Here is an 18,100-nt window from a genome sequence, read left to right as displayed (position 1 = left end):
ACCTTATTCTCTCCCTCTCGCCCTCTATACCGTCACTCAACCCTCCCTCCTTTTGCCAGCGTTCAACCCTCGCCTCGTGTCGTTTCGACGCCACAGCCACCACCGTGTAACCGGCACGAAGACTCCCTATAACCTCCTGGAAAGGCACGATACACCTTGTCAGGGCCACCGAGATTTATATCCAAGCGAAATCGAGTTTGATGCTGATCGTACCTAAAGTCCTGGATATACGAACAAGATGGTGTCGATAGTTCTTTTGTTCTCGTCTCCAATTTGCGAATCTCTGTTCGCTTTTTGGCGGGAACATGGCACATTCGTGTATGTAGCGAGTGAAGATTACAAATAGTTTTCATGGAAAAAGATTAGAATGATATACAAAGGGCGGAGAAGAATATCCGATAGAGGATGGAAAAGAGGATTTGCGTCCAACATAAACTTGTAACGAGTCACCGTCCATCCCAGCATCACGCAGTCAAGCATAGATATCGCTTTATTTGAAACTCTAACGACTCGCAACGTTTATCCCGTTTTTATATACTAGTTTTTCAGTATAATCAGGCCATAGGAACTACTAACATCCATGAATCGGCGTTTTAAGCAACGTACGCTTTATGAGGAAACAAAATTGAAGCTGAGAGGCAGCAATTAGCAGATTCCACAAATACTACGAGTAATTCCCTAGTGCTCTTATATAATTGCTAACCTTGGCGTGCATTTACGCGCACATCGCATCATGTTACGGAAACGATCATGTACATATAGATATGTGCATATGCAATACGTACATGGTCAAATGATATCGATTCGTCGGGCCATGAGTTCGTCGCTCAAACGTAAATAAATCAGTTTATCGACTTTGTTCGAAAGGAATGGACTGTGGAGTGAACGAATGCTACAGAGCGGAAAGAGTGGCTGAAATCCTAAACTCACAAACGAGAAACAGGATGGAGGAAAAATAGAAAACACCGAGACACGCTGAAAAAAGAGGAAAGAGTGAGGAAAACGAGTTCGTCATGTTTCAAGCGAGTCCTTTCGACTTCTCGCGTGCGATACGCTCATCATCCATGTCATCAGATAAGTCGAGTGGTTGTTTACACGTGACTCGATTAAGCGCCGGGGAAAGTCGCGTCTTAGGGAACCTGCCAATTTACCCCCGTGCGCGTTGCTTGGAATTATCAGATTTTCGTGGCACGCCGTTACCCATGGTGAATGACGCGGTCGCCATTCCCTCTTGTGATGCATAGTTAATTACAATCCCGTTAGAGACATGCAAGACTACTAAATTAAAGCAATTTCTGCTGCGGCCGCGTTAATGTCTCTAATGGTGCACACACTAGCGTCGTTCCAAACAACGATAGTCAATTAATATTGATAAGTTCAATTAGCGGGAGCAATGCAAGCTAGCGACAGAACGCGCTGCTGTCACGACACGTGTCGTCGATGATTCCATTGTTTCCCCGGCATGAACGGTTCACCGATTTCTTCGTTCTTCCGTTTGCCAAGTATCGTTGTCAGAACGGACGCGCTAATGGATTGATGGCGTTTGTAATTAAAGTTCACTAATTAATGAATTATTTAAACTTAATTATTTACAGTTCGACGATTCCCATAACAGTTTCTGTCGTGCGCAATCCTCCACCTGGGAGAATTTCATCCCATCGCGCGTGAAATTGCCGTCCCGCGTGCCACGTTTCAGAACTGTTGACACCAATTACCGGCGAAACATCTCCTTCTGACGGTTATACGGTTCAGTGATAGAAATTTAAAATAGGGGAGAGACCCGTTTGTCTGGAATTTGCGCGCCTCCGGATTATTTATCGCTTAGACCTTGACGCCACATTCAGTTTGCCTATTAATTATCATATTCGGTATCAATGGAGGATTATTCATTGCAAAATTTATAATTCCTAAAATCGTTACGATGCAAATTATAAGCGTATAGAATAAGTGCAGATAAGATATGATAAAATACAGGAAAAATGAACAAGGCGAACACATCGGGTGACCAGAAAGGAGCAGGAAAAGGAAGGAGTGTACGAGAAAAAGAAGGCTAAACAGAACAGTGGAAACAGAGAGAGCAAGAACAATCCTAGGAGAAGCCTTTCGACGGTTGGTGGAATCAGAAATCGATTGTTCGGCAATAACAATTCGGTGCACTCAGCCACGGAGGAGAAGCCACGGAGAGGGGCGCACACTACTTTCGTGTCGGCGCAATATCTGTGAGTACATTTTTCCGGATATCGAGGCGGACCACACGCGACTGGATAGGACCGCACGTACATGCACGCTTGGCAATAACAAACACCGATTTTTCGAATGTGCAAGCAAGCCAGCCAGCCAGCCAGCCAACCAGCCAGGCAACCAGCTAGCTAGTCAAACCAGCCAACCTGTGTGCTACGATCTCCCGAAACTAAAACGGGATCCGGCCTCGTGGCCATTATGGGCCAGCTACAGTACGCACCATGTTATATGCATCGTTCATCGTATCGTTTATGTACATCGTACTCGCGAAAATGGCACGCTTTACAATCAACCTTTTGTGACGCGACCCTCGCTACTTGAATGCTGTTTACGCTGACTGAATTCATCGATCACTGCATTCGTTTCACGAATATCTGTAGCTTTGTATTCGCTAATCGATGGATTCGATTTGTTCACTTTACGTTCATAGGTATCGCCTTAATGAGTTTTACTCATTTCCAGTTAAAAAGCAAAGAATCACGTATAGTGGCTATAAAAAGATATTTGCCTTACTTCCTGCTGTTTGCCATTACTTTACAATTTTTAGCAGGTTCTGTACATTTCATTTTCACAGTACCTATACAATTCTTCTAGCTGTATGAAGTAAGAAATGCTTGAATCTAATTCGTTAATATGTAAATCCTATAACAAATACAATGTTGTGCAAATACTTTTTCTTTTTGTAGCCATTGTAATTTATTATCCTTCTGATAAATTTGCGAGAAGGATATGCAAATTAATTTAGCAAAAGAAGTTTTACAAAGCAACGGTTATATTTCACGCGAGTGTATATAGAGCATCGGAACATTACCCTGTATGAATGGCCAGGGATGTCGCCTTAATACGTTCTATTTATTTTCTTTTAAAAAATACAGGATTATGTAATTTACGACGCCCCCATAAATCTGTAGCAATACGTATAAAAATCAATTCCGAGAAAGAAGCTTTAACAGGAAACGATCATATTTCACGCGAGTGTATGCCACACGTCGAGAAATTACACGGCGCATACGAGCCGCGGAACGACACATAACCGCGTTGTGCTTACTCAAGGAGTGCGTCTGGATGATACACAAGATTCCTTGCATCGTAAAAGACTCGTATCTTCTGATTTGGCTCAGACTGGGCCAAGGGAATGGCAGGTTTTACAATCACGCGAAGTACTCTTTAAGGGTCCGTGTCGGGTAACTGCCATCGAAAAAGACAGAATTCACCTTCGTTGACAATCTTGACGGAAGTTAATGTACGAAGCTCTACGGGAGATTATGTAAAAAAGACGCGACACTGAATGCACGATTGGTAGCAGAGAGCTATTTTTTCCCGATGGTAAACGCTAGCGATCCGTTGCTCGTCCGGGAGGTATGTTGTATTTCGGCGTAGTTGTTTCCGTCAATCATACACAGTCAATGGGAACAAAGCAAAATTGCGAAAACCACGGAACAGAAAGCTGCTGTGTCCACATTTTCGTAAAAAAAAAAAAAAAAACAAAAAACAAGAAAATATTTTCCCTTGAGAGCATAAAATTTCGAAGAGGTCGTAACGTAAATGGAACTAGAAGGTAGCTGACCAAAGAGACCAAACACGGGTGAACGAAACTACGCTGCACTTTGATGTTTACCCCAAAACACCAGAGACAAGAGTTAACCTCGAATGGAAAAAATCCGTGTCGACGTTTTCATATTTATTGCTGGATCATAAATTTTCTTAATTAACGATTTGGAAATTCGAAAAATAATTCTACTACTCGACTTTTAGTGTACACTGTAACATTTTATATTTACGTCGCGTTATCGTCGAACGTGCGAACCAAAGCCGCTGAAAACGTATCTTATAGTCGAATTTTTCCGTGGTTGAAGACATTTTTACCTCCACGAGCGAATAATTCATAACGCTCGTCGAGATCGCAGCGCTTGCAGAGGAAACCGACGAAAAAAAAGCGAGAAAATGTCTTGGAGTTAAGGGGAACGAGGAAGAAGTAACAGCGCGGAAGAAAGGGCAACAGAAGTGAACAAGGAAACAAAGCGGCGGGATCAGGAACAGGGTGAAACTGCTTGAGTGTCGAGAACGAGAATAACTAAGGGTGATGGTGGAGGTTGGGTGACAGGCTGCACAACGTTGGGTCGAGAGACGCGTAAACTTAATTGACAAGCACAGGTGGCGCTTAAACCTGACTACCCTTCGCTGCTACTTAACTACTCGCTGTCGACCCCTTCCTTTCTCATTCTCCGGCCGATATCGAACCTAACGTTTCCTGTTGGCAGGATCCGCGGTAGAATTGAAGCCAACCAACCACCGAACGAACCGACCAACGAATCGAACGAGCGAAGTTTCAGTTTCGCTTGACGAGCATGAAGAAATGAACGAGCGAACGAAGAAACGATCGAGTTTGAGAGGAACGGATGCGGCCGCGTTAAATTGGAATCGCGAGCCAAGTGGAACGAGAGAGAATCGTACACGACCTATGGTTTCGCGATACCTTTCCCATTGCTGTTATCTCTGGTTACTCACGTCCCTGTATATAACCACCCACTATCGTGACTTGAGCTGATTCGCGAAGGAATTGGCTTCGGTTTGTCCACAGAACAAGGTCCATCCATGCTTAACGAATAGAATTAATCACAGGTTGAGCAGAGGGTTGAATTTCTTTTCAACCCCGTTTCGAATTGCCCAATGATTTATGCGACAGCATCGAGCACGCCCGGTACGATACTCGCCGGATAAGGTTTCCGCGAGGGAATTCTTCGTACGGCTGAGCACGAAGCGCCGAGGCACACGGCCACGCAGGACTTTGCATGTGCATCTTTAATCACTTCGGTTCACGGCAGGTGAAAGGGGCCTGGTGGCTTGCATTGCAGTCGGTTGCCAAGGCGTGTAAAAAATTAACGACCTGTCTTCCGGGGTCAAGCACGGCGTCGATCGACACCCTCGCTCTCGAGGTGACTGAAGCGGATACGACGGAACAGGCGCACTCCGGCAAACAGCCGTTCGTCGTTGTGCATTCTTGTTGCAGCTTGTTTAAATCCTTCGTTCAAACACGGCGATGGTTCTTTCGCGTTGTTTCGGGGAGAGAGAAAGGTAAGGAGTCTCTTCGACGTTCGCGATCGCATATGATGCTTCTAATTGCAAATAAAGTGCCATTGAAAAGGAAACAAGTTCTCGCAACACTGGTATTAAAATTGCCTAAAGTATCAATCCTACTAAAAGTTACAAGATCGGTACGTGCAATCGCTGTTCAAACTTAGCCTCGTCGATTTTCACCGTTATTTTAATCGCCAATGAAACGTTACCATTGCTTAGGCATGATGTATCGAAACACTGTCGACTTACATTTTCCGGGCGTGTTTTACGAATATCGGGAACGCGAAGGCCGCGGATAACGCGAGGATGGAAAGCAGAACCTGTTCGATGAAAGCCAATGTCGAGGTGTCGACGATCATTTCGATTGTCAGGCGTGACGTTAATCGAATTCGTGGTTCGCGCTAAATGAAATTAACGACTCGCTCACTCCTATCTAACCACCAACCGATAGACATTTTCCTGTCGTTCTTTCTTCGCCCGTTTCGTAGGTTTTGCGGCCAATGTCATTTCCTGGCACTACGTTTGCTTATGTTCCCGTCGGACAACGATACGTACGATATTTCCTGTGAATCGTAGGCGACGGGTTTGCGCGAACCGTTGAAAATTCCGTGCAGCTCCACGTCCACTGAATTTTCAGAATCTCGCGAATAAACGTTAACGTTGCCTAAATAACTTCGTGCATGGACGGACTTATGATAGGAAAAGCATGCCAGATTTTCCAGCTATTTCGACGGAAGGGAAGACAATTCGTCTGCAAACGATTAACATCGAATTCAGGAATAAATGAAACATACTAAATGGAATATGTACACCAGAAATATTTCCGATATTTCCCCAACTTGAATTTCTACAAAAATATATAAAGCGTTTAACGTAATCTATCTCAAACTTTTTCCTTCCATTATGTTCGATGGAACGTGTAGTGTACAGAGATAAGAAGATGGTTAATAGGACGATATAGATAAAAGAAGTATTGTACGGGCTCTGTCTTGTTCCACTTTTAATACTTCTGAAGTCTCAAGTGTTTAATTTTTGATTACATACTTTAACGTAGTATTAGGTTATCTCAAAAGTTTCTTTCGTTTTATAAGGAAATAATAGATGTACAACATTTTACTTTTATATTATTTTCTTCAATTATGTACAATCCGTTTTGTTGTCCATTTTTGTTTCTTTCAATAGAACAGAATGAATCGTACTATAAATGGAAAGAAATTTTTGGGACAACATAATATATGGAAGGTTAGACCACGTCGTCACAATGCTTGTACTGCGTTAATGATTCCGACTCTGAGTATACATGTCTATGTTAATGTTTAAATGTTTCTATTCTATTTTGTCTAGATGTATCTTGTTTACCTCCTTCGTTACGCGACCTCATATAACCAATTCGAGATATAATAATTTCACCCACAAAATATATAATATAAACTTTCGACTAGAGTAAACAGCGCGAAATCCTTCGTTTCCTGCCACAAGAAATTCGAAGTCGATCTCAAGCTCGGTCTATCGCAAACTCCACGGTACCGTGGTTAAAACTGGCGAGTTTCGTGCGTGCACGCGAGCAGAAAAGGTAAGTCGTAAGTCGTAATGGGCTGTCGCGTTAACGACAAGTTCGTGCGCATAGCTGAGCGATGAATTCACTTTACGACGCCTATTTTCCGGGCTTCGCTTGAGCTAGATACTTTATTATTGTCGTTGCATCGGGAGACGTGCGCTGGTTACGTCGAGTTCTTTTTTCACGACGAAGAGAAATCGACCGATGGTCCCAAAGTGAAGAACCCCGTAGAGACGTAGTACAGTGTTCGTACCTTGACGTTTGATCGAATAAAATATTGGCAGAGAATGGAAGATCGCGAATGTCCCTGATACAATCGTAAATTAAGCCATTAGAAGGTCTAATTACACAGGCGTTACGAGACTTTTATGTATTTATTAACACGTTCACTGTGAGAGATAGAACGGTTCGTTGGAAAAGAAGAAGATAATATTCGAAAACTAGATTATTCCGTTCCTTCGTGCATAATTTCGTTCGTATCCTGCACACGTTCCTTTCCCACGAACCGACCGGAGAGAACGTTCCTTAGGCAAAATCATTTTTAATTTCATCCCCTTGTAACGCTGGTCGAGTCGTTAGCGAAGTATTAAAAAGAAAATGTTACGCTCGTTAAAAAATACTTCTTCCGAGTGTACAAAGCGCGCATATGGCTCGGCCTGGTTGGTCGGTACGTGCTTTACAACCATTAATAAATCACTTTGAAGCATTTGTCGCGGCTAACAGTCGTCCAATGAATGCAGAAAAATTGGTTGGTTCCTAATCAAACAGATTGCCAACAGAGGGTAACATTTTTTTCTGTGGGTTAAACGGGCGATTTATTCATCTATAATCGCTAAATTATGAGAAATTGACTTTAAAAATTGACTATTGAAATTCATTCCGGCCTGAATAAATACAAATTATTCAACCTCCCGCTAGATTTAGGTTATTCATATTTTTATTAGCCAGAAACGAATTGGATTCGCCATTTGACATTTCAGAAATAACTCATTGCTAAGTAATTCCATTTAAAGACGTATATTTATCATTTGTCCAACTATATAAACCAATTCTTAAATTGCACGATGAACGTATTTCGTGTCGTATATTTATATCGCGTTACATCATCCGAGGAAATGAATGAAAAGAACGAATTGAAAGATTTAAAAAATCTATACCATGAATGTATTCTCGTTCGATTTCCTCCGTTCGAAATCTGAACTCATTTCTGTCAAACGACGAACCAAAATTTTTTACTTACGGCTAGAACATCGTACTACGTTCCTATAGGATGTACCACCCATCAAGCAGCCTAGAAGGTTCGTGAGCTAAGAAACCATATAGCGAGCAATTTCCGAGAAAGAGATAGCCGACTAGAATCAAAATGATCCTCGAGAGAGAGAGAGAGAGAGAAGGAGAAAGAGAGAGAGGGAAAGTTATTAAGAAGATTATGGACGGGTCGTTGCTCGAACTTCAAAGGACCAATTCCTATTTTCAATTTGCTCCGAGCCGAGGTCGGGCGGTGGGGGTCAAAGCCAACTCATTCTACTGGTTAGATCCTTGCTGTCCGAGCACAGGGTGCCTTCGCGTATTCTCAGCCGCCGAAGAATTCCATTTCGAGGCTGCTTCTGTCCCGGCCCTTCGAGAACTCGCGACTTTACTAGAAAAATCTATCTTTCTGCACGACCAGCCGAGTCTTAAGAGCGCCAAGGTAAAATATACCTCGATCCCATCATAGTCAAACGGATTCCATCCTACCACGTACCAACGTTCCATCGAAGAGAGAACAGGAAATCTGTTATTTTCTAGACCGAAATATCGTCCCGTGCCGATTCTAATGGTTCGAAGAACACGTTAATTCTGCGTAGACGTCTTCGCGTAAACGCTAAGGTACCTCTCCGCGATGCCACTAAAATTATTACTAACGTCTCACGTAACGCCTCAGTCTCGCCATCGTGAATATCTTATGGGGACATTATTAGAGGCGTTGAAAGAATCGATAAAACGTATATGACCGCCTCTGTACAATATCGCACCGAGAAAAAGAGAAATACACCGATAATAATAAAATTATGATTAATAACGATGCTGTAAGTTTATCGTCACATTTTATTACCGAATATATTCCAGCATCTATACCAATACCTTCTTCACCAACGTGATTATCTAGACATCGTCGTGTAGATGTGCAAACGAGCCCGTTACTGAATATTTTACTCTCGCTTTGACAAGCTGCAATATTCAAATGAATTTGTATGCTTGATGAGTTCCGTCGTGAAAAGAATATCACAGCTCGTATCTCGATAACTAGTCGCCTCGCGGTAATATCCGTCACGATACGATGCTACGATTGGTCGACAGCTATTAAATGGTTAATTGTGCGTCTCTAAAAGGTTCAATAACACCATGACGCCCATGTGAAATGTCGATTTCCTCCGGACAGGGGCGACGAATCGAGGAAGAAGGGGACAGAAACGCGACGCGACTGGCAATCATCAATCTCGTAGAGTTGTATTCGAGTGGCACTAATTCAGTACCCTTGTCCCCCAATCTCCTTGTCAGGCTTCGAACTTCGTGTACCTCCGCCACTTAAGCAGCATTGTACGAAAGACAGGACAGGCTTTCGTTCGACCAGGATCCAAATAAATAGGCTTCCATATATCAACGCCCCAGAAATCGCAGCAGTTCGATCAACCTGAGCACACCTTACATTGTCTCTGTAAGTCGAGCGCGTCCAACTTCTCCGACCTGGCTATATACTCTCCATTGTCCGGATGCGGAAATAAAATCCTTGATAGACTGCCACCGGTACGAATTCATCGCGTCCCCTCGTCGCTCTTTAATTCGTTCCTCGTTCAACGAGTTTGCATTTTAAGTAACTCCGTTTTGTGATCGATCAGGCGGACTCTCGTAAAAATACTGTTTTTTAATACTTTCAAGCAAAGAAAGAGATATTTTATATAAGAAATATTTTTGAAATATTTGAGGAAGAAATCCGGATCACATGCATACGTACACGTATAATAGATCATGTACAAGTAACGGATTGAATCAGAATTTTGAAATAATATTCCATGTAACCAAAGTGTAGCTACAGCGAAAAAATCGAGATTCCTATATCAACTGAACGCTTCAAAGGACAAGAAGAAGTATGGAAAAAACAAACACGATATAAGCAACACGGAATGAATTAATGTTATGCCAACGGCGCGGCGAGGCGCAAAAATTACCAAAACAGAGAGCAGCTACAATATAATAGGAGCACGATATCTCTCGGTGGGTTCGTGGAAAAACAGAATTATTATTTTTGCATTATCGATTGCTCTGTTATATTTCGACTATCCGGCGCACGTTCGGGGATAGAGGAGTGGAACCGATAATTTTAACGAAGAAGCAGAGCGGCGAAAGGAAGTTTAAGAAGAAGTCCCATTCATCGAACGGTCGTGCCGAAAACTGACAAAACAGTTGATACGACAGACACAGCGGGCCGTGGAATATGAATGGACGTTAGCGGATATACGAGGCGGCCACGAATGGCGGCGATGGAACTCTAGAGGCGAAGTCTCGAACCTAGGGGTCGAGAGGAAAAAAGAAATATGAGAGGATTGTAAAAGGGAGAAAAAATTTCTACGAGTGCGGAAGGAAGATCGAGAAGAGGGGTTGGTTTCGCGAATAGGAGAGAGAGAGGTGTAGAACGTTCGTGGAAAAATGTCATCGAGCGATCCTGATTTACAGCTGTAGGGAAATCGGTGCGGCGAACTTCGTGTCCGCGGCGGAAACTCAGAAATTTTTGCTCGTGGGAATCGGAACTTTCATTGACGTTCGTGGTAGATTCCTCGCCCATGTGAAATAAAATAAAAAAAGGAGCGCGAAAGAAAGAGAGAAGAAAAACGGAGAACGAGAACGGACGGAGGGAAATCACGCGAGTAAATGAGAAGCACCGACCGTTCGTTGATGATTTTCACGAAAACCAAACTTTGAATCTTACTCCATGATCGAAATTATTCTTGCTGGTAGGCTGCAATTGCTTCGTGCGTGGCATGGAACGATGTCACTAGGAACTGTGTCTTTTATCAAGAACTTTGCCAGTGCACATCCGCGAATAGATAGAAACGCGGACCCCCATAATGATCGATTAGCGAAACAAACCTACAGATCTCACTTTAGAATGCTTTACTATGGTAATATATCGGGCCAACAACATTTATCTTTGATTATCGTGGTCGCGTTTGTATAGCTGTGTAAATAATACCGCGACCCTCCTTTTACCATACAGGCTGATCTGCGTCCGCGTCGAACTTCTCTTATTCGTATATTCCCTCACACAGTCTCTGTTCTCTTGTATTGTTTGCTCCAATTATTTCAAAATATCACGTATTTATTTTGGCAAGCGGCGAAAAGCGAATTATCCTTTGACAACATGCTAGAAGAATGGATCTAACCGACGGTAAAGGAACACCATTATCGCGAACGCGTACGCGTGAAATGTTTCGTGTGTTGGCGCGTGCGCTTGCGAACGAGCGCTGCTTCTAAATATGTTTTCAATTTTATTCCATTTCGACGCGTTACGCGAAATAAGAGCAAGCCACGCGCGTATTGAATAATGCCCGACATTCGTTTCACGTTTTATACGAATTATAACTGATTCCTGGTATAAAAAAAAAAGATATATGCATATATATAATCAATAATACCAACGCTAAACCAATCTCTGCCACTAAAAGTTCGCTCCAACTAATCGCAGGATATTAAAGGGACAAGAGATAGTAACGAGATTCTGAACCAGGTAATTTTGCTTTTGGAATTCGCCGAGCCAATCTATAACGATCTTCGTCCTGTATGGCGAATAACTATGTAAATTTCTCCATAAGTTAAGCAGACTTCTGATGACCTAGTATACCTTTACCAGGGTTGCACGCAAACGGGCCCGCAAAGCGACGCACGGCAAAGATCTGGCTCTATTCTAAACGATGACATTCATTGGAAACTTATAACAACGGAGTTTTCCTTTTGAATATATGTTCGATCGAATATATAAATTTCTGACTATCACTTTTTACGATGAACACATAACTCGACAAAAGATCCAGGTAGAAGAGAAGTTTTGATTTCGGGGGAGTGCTTTAAAGCAATCTGATTTGCCCGAAGCAAAATACAATTGAAATGATAGTCTCTAGAGTCCAAACATTCGTAGCTATTAAATCAACGATCGTAACATTCAGTCGTATTAGATTTCTAGAAGTTTCTTGATTGGCTTCGAATTTTTGTACACAACATATTCTAGAAGGTGAATCGCTGACCGTTAGTGGTAAAGTTCTTCCCCGTTGTTTTCGATAAAGAAAGAAGATGTTCCAGAGACGAAATGTTTGTTTTGTTAGCGGCAATAATAACATGTTAGAAAATATTGTCTTAAGTGAAAGAGTGTACTTTGGTATTTTTGTTACCACGATGTTATAACATGATTTACAATGCACCGTGTTCTTCTCATTATTTTGAGAGGTGACTCTTGTAAAATCAGAGTAGGTTTCCTTTACTTAACGTTTACTTTAAAAAATTTTGCTAATACTTCTGCTTCTTTTACTTTAACAAATATTTGAAGAATTTATGCTAATAAAATATCGTTATTATACTATTCTTTAAACACTATGTGATAAAAAATTGCACATGTTTCTTCGTGCAAAAGAAGATATTTTAGGTTTCAACGTTGCACGGTCTCGTATATCTCACATATAATTAACTTATGCTTTCTCTATCAAATAGGTACGGAGATCTTTAGAATAGCTAGCGTTTCACAAGAGCAAACAGAAAGTGCTATGACAACCAGCCCGTATCGTTGTTAGACTACGTGTCTGATAAGAACGGGGCAGATTAATTACATCATAATCGAATCCCCCGTTCAATTTTGTGCTATAATACACTGACAAATTACTAATACTCGAAACATGACTAGATACATCTGAAAACTATTTCTTCTGAAATTTCTTCTTACTTCTTAGATCGTCGAGTGATTTCGTGCTGCGATGTTTTTATCATTCTTTGCGAATAGCGACCAAAACAATTAATTTTATACGTTCGATAATGAATACTTTTGACATCTAGTATTGTATGCAGCAATTCACAAAGGAAATAGAACAGTAGTTGCTAAAAACAATATTTGTGCCACTTACGAGCGGTACTCTATCGTCCAGTATTTTCTCAAGATTTTCAAAGCCTCTTCAATGCTTATTGACATTTAAAAAATACGAGGACGTAACCAAAATAGCACGGTAAGGAATGGCACAAACTTATTGGACGATTTAATGGTTCAATTCTAATTCGATGCATTATAGACACTTCCTGTCATCGTCAAACGGTAGGACAAGTTGTATGGAATTTCAACTGTAAGCAGCGCGAATTGATTGTTTAGAGAACCTACTAGATCGATTCATCGTCTCTCGACGTGTATGATCTCGAGTGTCAGCACGGCCGTGCATCAATTACAACAGAGTCCGCCATCCATCTCGATGTGTCGCCTGTTACATGTACACGCCGCATATTTCCGCGTGGCGCATTCAAGTGCTTATGCCGAGCGAAGCGTGTCGTTAGATCAATCGTTCTAATTTCAATCGCAACGACGAGCTACATGCCACCATTGGCTGTAAATCCGTAGGTCGTAAAGGTTTGCGAACCGATCGAAATTGTCGCCCTTCTTTACCCACTCCATGACTCGTTTAAACATTTTACGGAATCCAAATTTATAGTCAGCCGTCCTCAGTCCTGTTATTCTTTCTGATGAATATCGAACGAACCAACGACCGTTGTTCAAACGACCCCAACCATAGACGCTAATTTACCTAATGTTTCTCGTTAAAACGACCCTGCACACACGCTTGCCATATACATACACACGGACGATACATCTAACGATTACCTGCGATGAAATTTGCGCGAAAGAAGAAAAAAAAAGTGACCTTATCGCGAGATCTCGAGAGTCGTGACGTAATGAATGCGCGATCGTAAAATAATGCAGTACATACCGTATGCGGTGACCAATGGTGCGGCCAAGTCTTGGTCTCGTGACTACTCCCAACGGTCGGTTGACTAGCTAAAAAGACGACACGTCTATCGGTACTTCCGGTCCCGGTACCACTGGTAGTCAAAAGCGCTGCTCTAGCCCTCGAGCCACCGATACTCAACGTAGGCGACGTGTCCATGTTCGCCCCTGGAAACAAAAATAAACCTATGAAAATGATTCTATGAAAATTATACAATTCCACCACTACCATTCGAATTAGATAGAAAACATGTACCCACGTCTATTGTACATAAAAATTATATTTTTGAATGTGAATTACATTGAGAAATATTTGATCGTGAAAGAAGAGCGGAATTTAAAGAAATTCAGCTGGGATTTAATGAAGTCTATTACATGAAACTATGAATGCTTCCAAAAGTATTCCAAACGAATAGGTAGCTATTTTTTAACTGTGGGTCAGTCTTCGTGAAATACTTTTATTCATTCGGTTTCCGGCTCTTGCGCAACCTCGAGTGATATTAGATAATTTTTAGTGCAACTTCTTCGAAGGACAAAGTAGATAAAAAAAAAGAAAGGAAGAGGACGCTCATGCCTCGTTATTTCAGTATGGTACGATGGTATTCGAACGCGAGGCCTGAATGAAATTTCGAGGGCTACACGTTTCGATAATTCCTCGTAATCGCGGTATCTGTAATATAATTAATTGCATCACGAGCGTGCCGGAATATATTGGTTTTACTAGCGAAGTTGTTATCGCGCGCTCGTGAAATTATGGTTAACGACGACGTTACAATGGTTCGACGAAGAGCGCGATATACTCTTTCTGTTCTCGTCTCTTCTATATCCGCTTCCGTCGGTTAGACGACTTAAAGAAAACATTCTCTCCTAAGGACGTTTTCCAACAAATGGACACAGTCACTGGCGGGGCTAAAAATTACCGTGAAAGGATTAACATTCAGGACGTACGAAGCAGCGATTCGAAAACACGGTCGTCGCCGTAAAGAAATCTGACGAACGTAATCGAGCTCGTTAACTCGAGGATGAAAGCTCATTGAGGCCACAGAAACGCGAGCTGGAGAACGAGAACGCGCCAAGGACTAGAGCGGCAGCTGAAGGAGGAAAGAACCAGCCGACGAGGATTTACGGGTCGTCGACGAGCATTAAGGAGAATGATGCGAGACCACGGCCCGGCCAGACACGCGACGCTAGAAGAAGCAAAAAGAAACGCGACGAACGAAGGAGGGTAGAAGGAGTAGTAGGAGGGGAACAGAATGACGAAAATGGAAACAAAAGCTCGACACGAAGAGATAAAAAATAAAATCGAGACGAGAATCTAGGCCGAATAGAAAGTACTATGGCTGACACATACCCCTTAATTAAATCTGGTTGAACCCTCTCAACGTCGACGAGTAGAATCGCTACAACAGCGTCACGGTCGATCTGTAATTTACGTAGGACACCGACTGAATACTCGGATGGCGATAACCTATCTTGGTTGGAAAGTCGACGTTCCGTATTCAGATACGTCCACCGCAATCTCTTATCCTTGGCTCACCACACTTCAACCGGGTAATCCTTGAAGTCGCGTGCACCTAATCATTATAGCCAGGGGGAGAGAGGGTGGCGCTAGGTGTTCCTTAAATCGTTCCAGCACGACGTTGGCTCCTCCTTCGCGCAATTACGAGTCATTACGAGCGGGATTCCATCGTGTAGCACATACACAGGATGCTTTTCTTGCAGTTACCGCACGCCGCTGTCCAGCTATTTGCAGACCATCAACCAACTTGTGGCTCGATTGCCCGAATCGGACGGTTACTGAACGCGCGATGTATGAGCGATGATAAAGATAATAACGGCCGTCGCACGACGATCGACGATGTTATTGATCTCTGAAATAACTCAGCACGCGTAATCGATTTCAGAATCTCGTTAGAGATCTTCAATCTCCTCGTTGCATTTGGGCAGCTTTTTTTCGATCGTCGATCAACCGTATTCTTTTTAGACTAACCGAAACCTGTTACTTTCTACGCTACCACGAATCGAACGATTAGAATGTTTTCCTGCATGAAAAGTTCAAGTTCACCGGTAGAATCACGAGTACCACTGCTCTTCTAATCCCTCCGTTAATGAGGAAATTACTTTACCGCGGCTCAGTTTAATCTGTCAGAAAATTTATTCTACTGTTCCTGTTCCGCGAGCCAGTTACCGATTTCAATTATACTAACGCGTTACCATCGATTCCCACAAAGAATTTATTTTTCCCTTTCGCTTCCTGTTCTCTCCAGCCAGAGTACGCAGCACGCCTCTCACTTTTCTCTTTTCTATCTGTTTCTGTCTCTCTCTCTCTTTTTATTTTTACCGACTCACGACAGACGGGCTGTTTGATATTTTATTCGTTTCGTTGCCAGACCGTCGTCGAAACGCTGAATCCTAGTTAATTTCTCGGCCTCAAAAGTCATTCATCATCGACCGTCCAAGTCAAGAGTTCTCTTTAGGATAACTTTTGTGGCAGGAAGTAGGGACGGGTCTTTCGTTTCGTTCCTGGCTCATGATTCACCGATAAATCGAACCACACATCTCTTCCATTTAATACGTTCTTCCAATTATCTGTTATCTTCTACCTGACAAAACTTTAGAATCGAAACGATCGACCCTGTACGTGGAAGCCCGTCACGGCCGGAAGTTGACAAGCGCCGCATACGAAATCGCGCACGACACTGAACCGCCAGGACGTCTAGCGCCCGAGGTGAGCCTCTCGCGGATTCGCGGGCTCACGTGTGAAATTCTTGCGCATGCACCGATGCCTTCTCCCTTCCAATTTCCCCTCTTTCCTTTCCTTTCCTTTCCTTTCCTTTCCTCTCTAACAGTTACTCCTGCTCCCTTCAACCATCGCTTCTCTCTTCTATACACAACTAAATACTCTCTGTCCTGTTCCATCACCACCTTCGCCGCTTATCTCCCGGACTGTCGGCTATTCTTTTCTCTCCAACCATTGTCCTTCCTACCTTCAGCCCGTTCTCTTTCCTGCCTTCACTGAATAAGCTCATCCTGATGGCATCATGCGAGCGACAAGTATCTAGTGTTAGTCCAGTTTGGCGCGGAACTTTGGCGGGTATTTCGCCAAGTAAATTCAAGTAGATCGACGAAGAAAGGGACTCGATAAACATTACGGGTAAATGTCGCGGAAGATTTTTTCAAAAATGATTTGTGCATTTTCCAAAGTGAATCAATTTTTGGGCGAAAAATTTTCTTCGATTTGCGTACGGCGTAAAGCAAATACGTAGCATTGATGTGCATAATAATTAATTAAGTTCAATTATGTGTTATTTAGTAATACTTTGAGATGGCTACAAAGATTTGTTAATATAAAAATGAAATATATAGAATCTGATAAGAACACTTCGATACCTTTCAGAGCCGCTGCATGTGTACGATTTATAAAATTTGGTCGTGATATAAACTGATTGAATTTGTTGGAATGAAGGGACATCGTTTAAATTTTTTAATTTTCAATCGATTTCCACAAGAACCATCTTGTTACGAAAATTCGTTGGCAAATCTTCTATAAATATCGTTTAATGGAAAATATACGTATAACCAATAATACTATCGCTGAATAATACTTCTTATCATTTCTATAGTGCGCATTAAACGACTTGATCTATTTACTGCTATTGAATAAAAACAGGTCGCTAAAGAGAATCTCCATTATTCACCAGGGAACTATCATTTATGTCTCTAATTATTTCCAATGACGTAAACGTTTAAAACCATTCATATAAACTATGCCAAAAGAAAAGTACAAGTTTCGAACAACGTCCATACTACGAACGTCGAACTATTCCAAACGATGACCTAATGCCTGAGTAATGTAGTACATTTTTATACCATTCCCTTCCATTATTCAAGTCTAAATTTATTGTGCTACGATATAACTCAATTAATATTTTTAAGTGAATGAACTGTATCCGGTTTGAGCTCTCTACAAATTTCTAACTACCGAAACATTCTAAACTTTAACTGATTACGTCAATTATGTCTAATAACTGCTGTAAATATTAATTAACCTTCCAGAATCGTAGTGATGCATTAAATACATACTATTTTTAAGCAGGCATATTGTAAAAGTTATTGACAGAGACTAGCTGCTATATGATACATTATAAACTATCTCTTCAAACTTGTAATCAGACTACATTTGAAACTTAGAAGGACTCGTTTAAAATAAA

The 18,100-nt window shown here is 42.0% G+C and overlaps 1 protein-coding gene across 5 annotated transcripts in view; it reads right to left on the bottom strand.

Moving 5' to 3' along the window:
• Positions 1-18,100, bottom strand: part of LOC126869022 (zeta-sarcoglycan) — a 216,573-nt gene that overhangs the window by 168,636 nt on the left and 29,837 nt on the right. The window contains exons 1-2 of one of the 5 annotated variants that reach the window (XM_050625108.1): positions 15,241-16,866; positions 13,873-14,057 (exon numbers count right to left, since the gene is read on the bottom strand). The exons of 2 other annotated variants lie outside the window; for them this stretch is intronic. In XM_050625108.1, coding sequence (XP_050481065.1) covers positions 13,873-14,049 — 177 coding nt within the window. In that variant the 5' untranslated portion in view covers positions 14,050-14,057; positions 15,241-16,866. Of the gene's footprint in view, positions 1-13,872; positions 14,058-15,240; positions 16,867-18,100 lie in introns of those variants that run through there. 2 more of the 5 variants (XM_050625109.1, XM_050625112.1) reach the window with 2 other exon arrangements.

Source organism: Bombus huntii, chromosome 8 (genome assembly GCF_024542735.1).
Source record: "Bombus huntii isolate Logan2020A chromosome 8, iyBomHunt1.1, whole genome shotgun sequence".
Lineage (NCBI taxonomy): Eukaryota > Metazoa > Arthropoda > Insecta > Hymenoptera > Apidae > Bombus > Bombus huntii.
The sequence above is the reverse complement of the archived record's forward strand: the minus strand, read 5'-3'. Positions and strand labels throughout refer to the sequence as shown.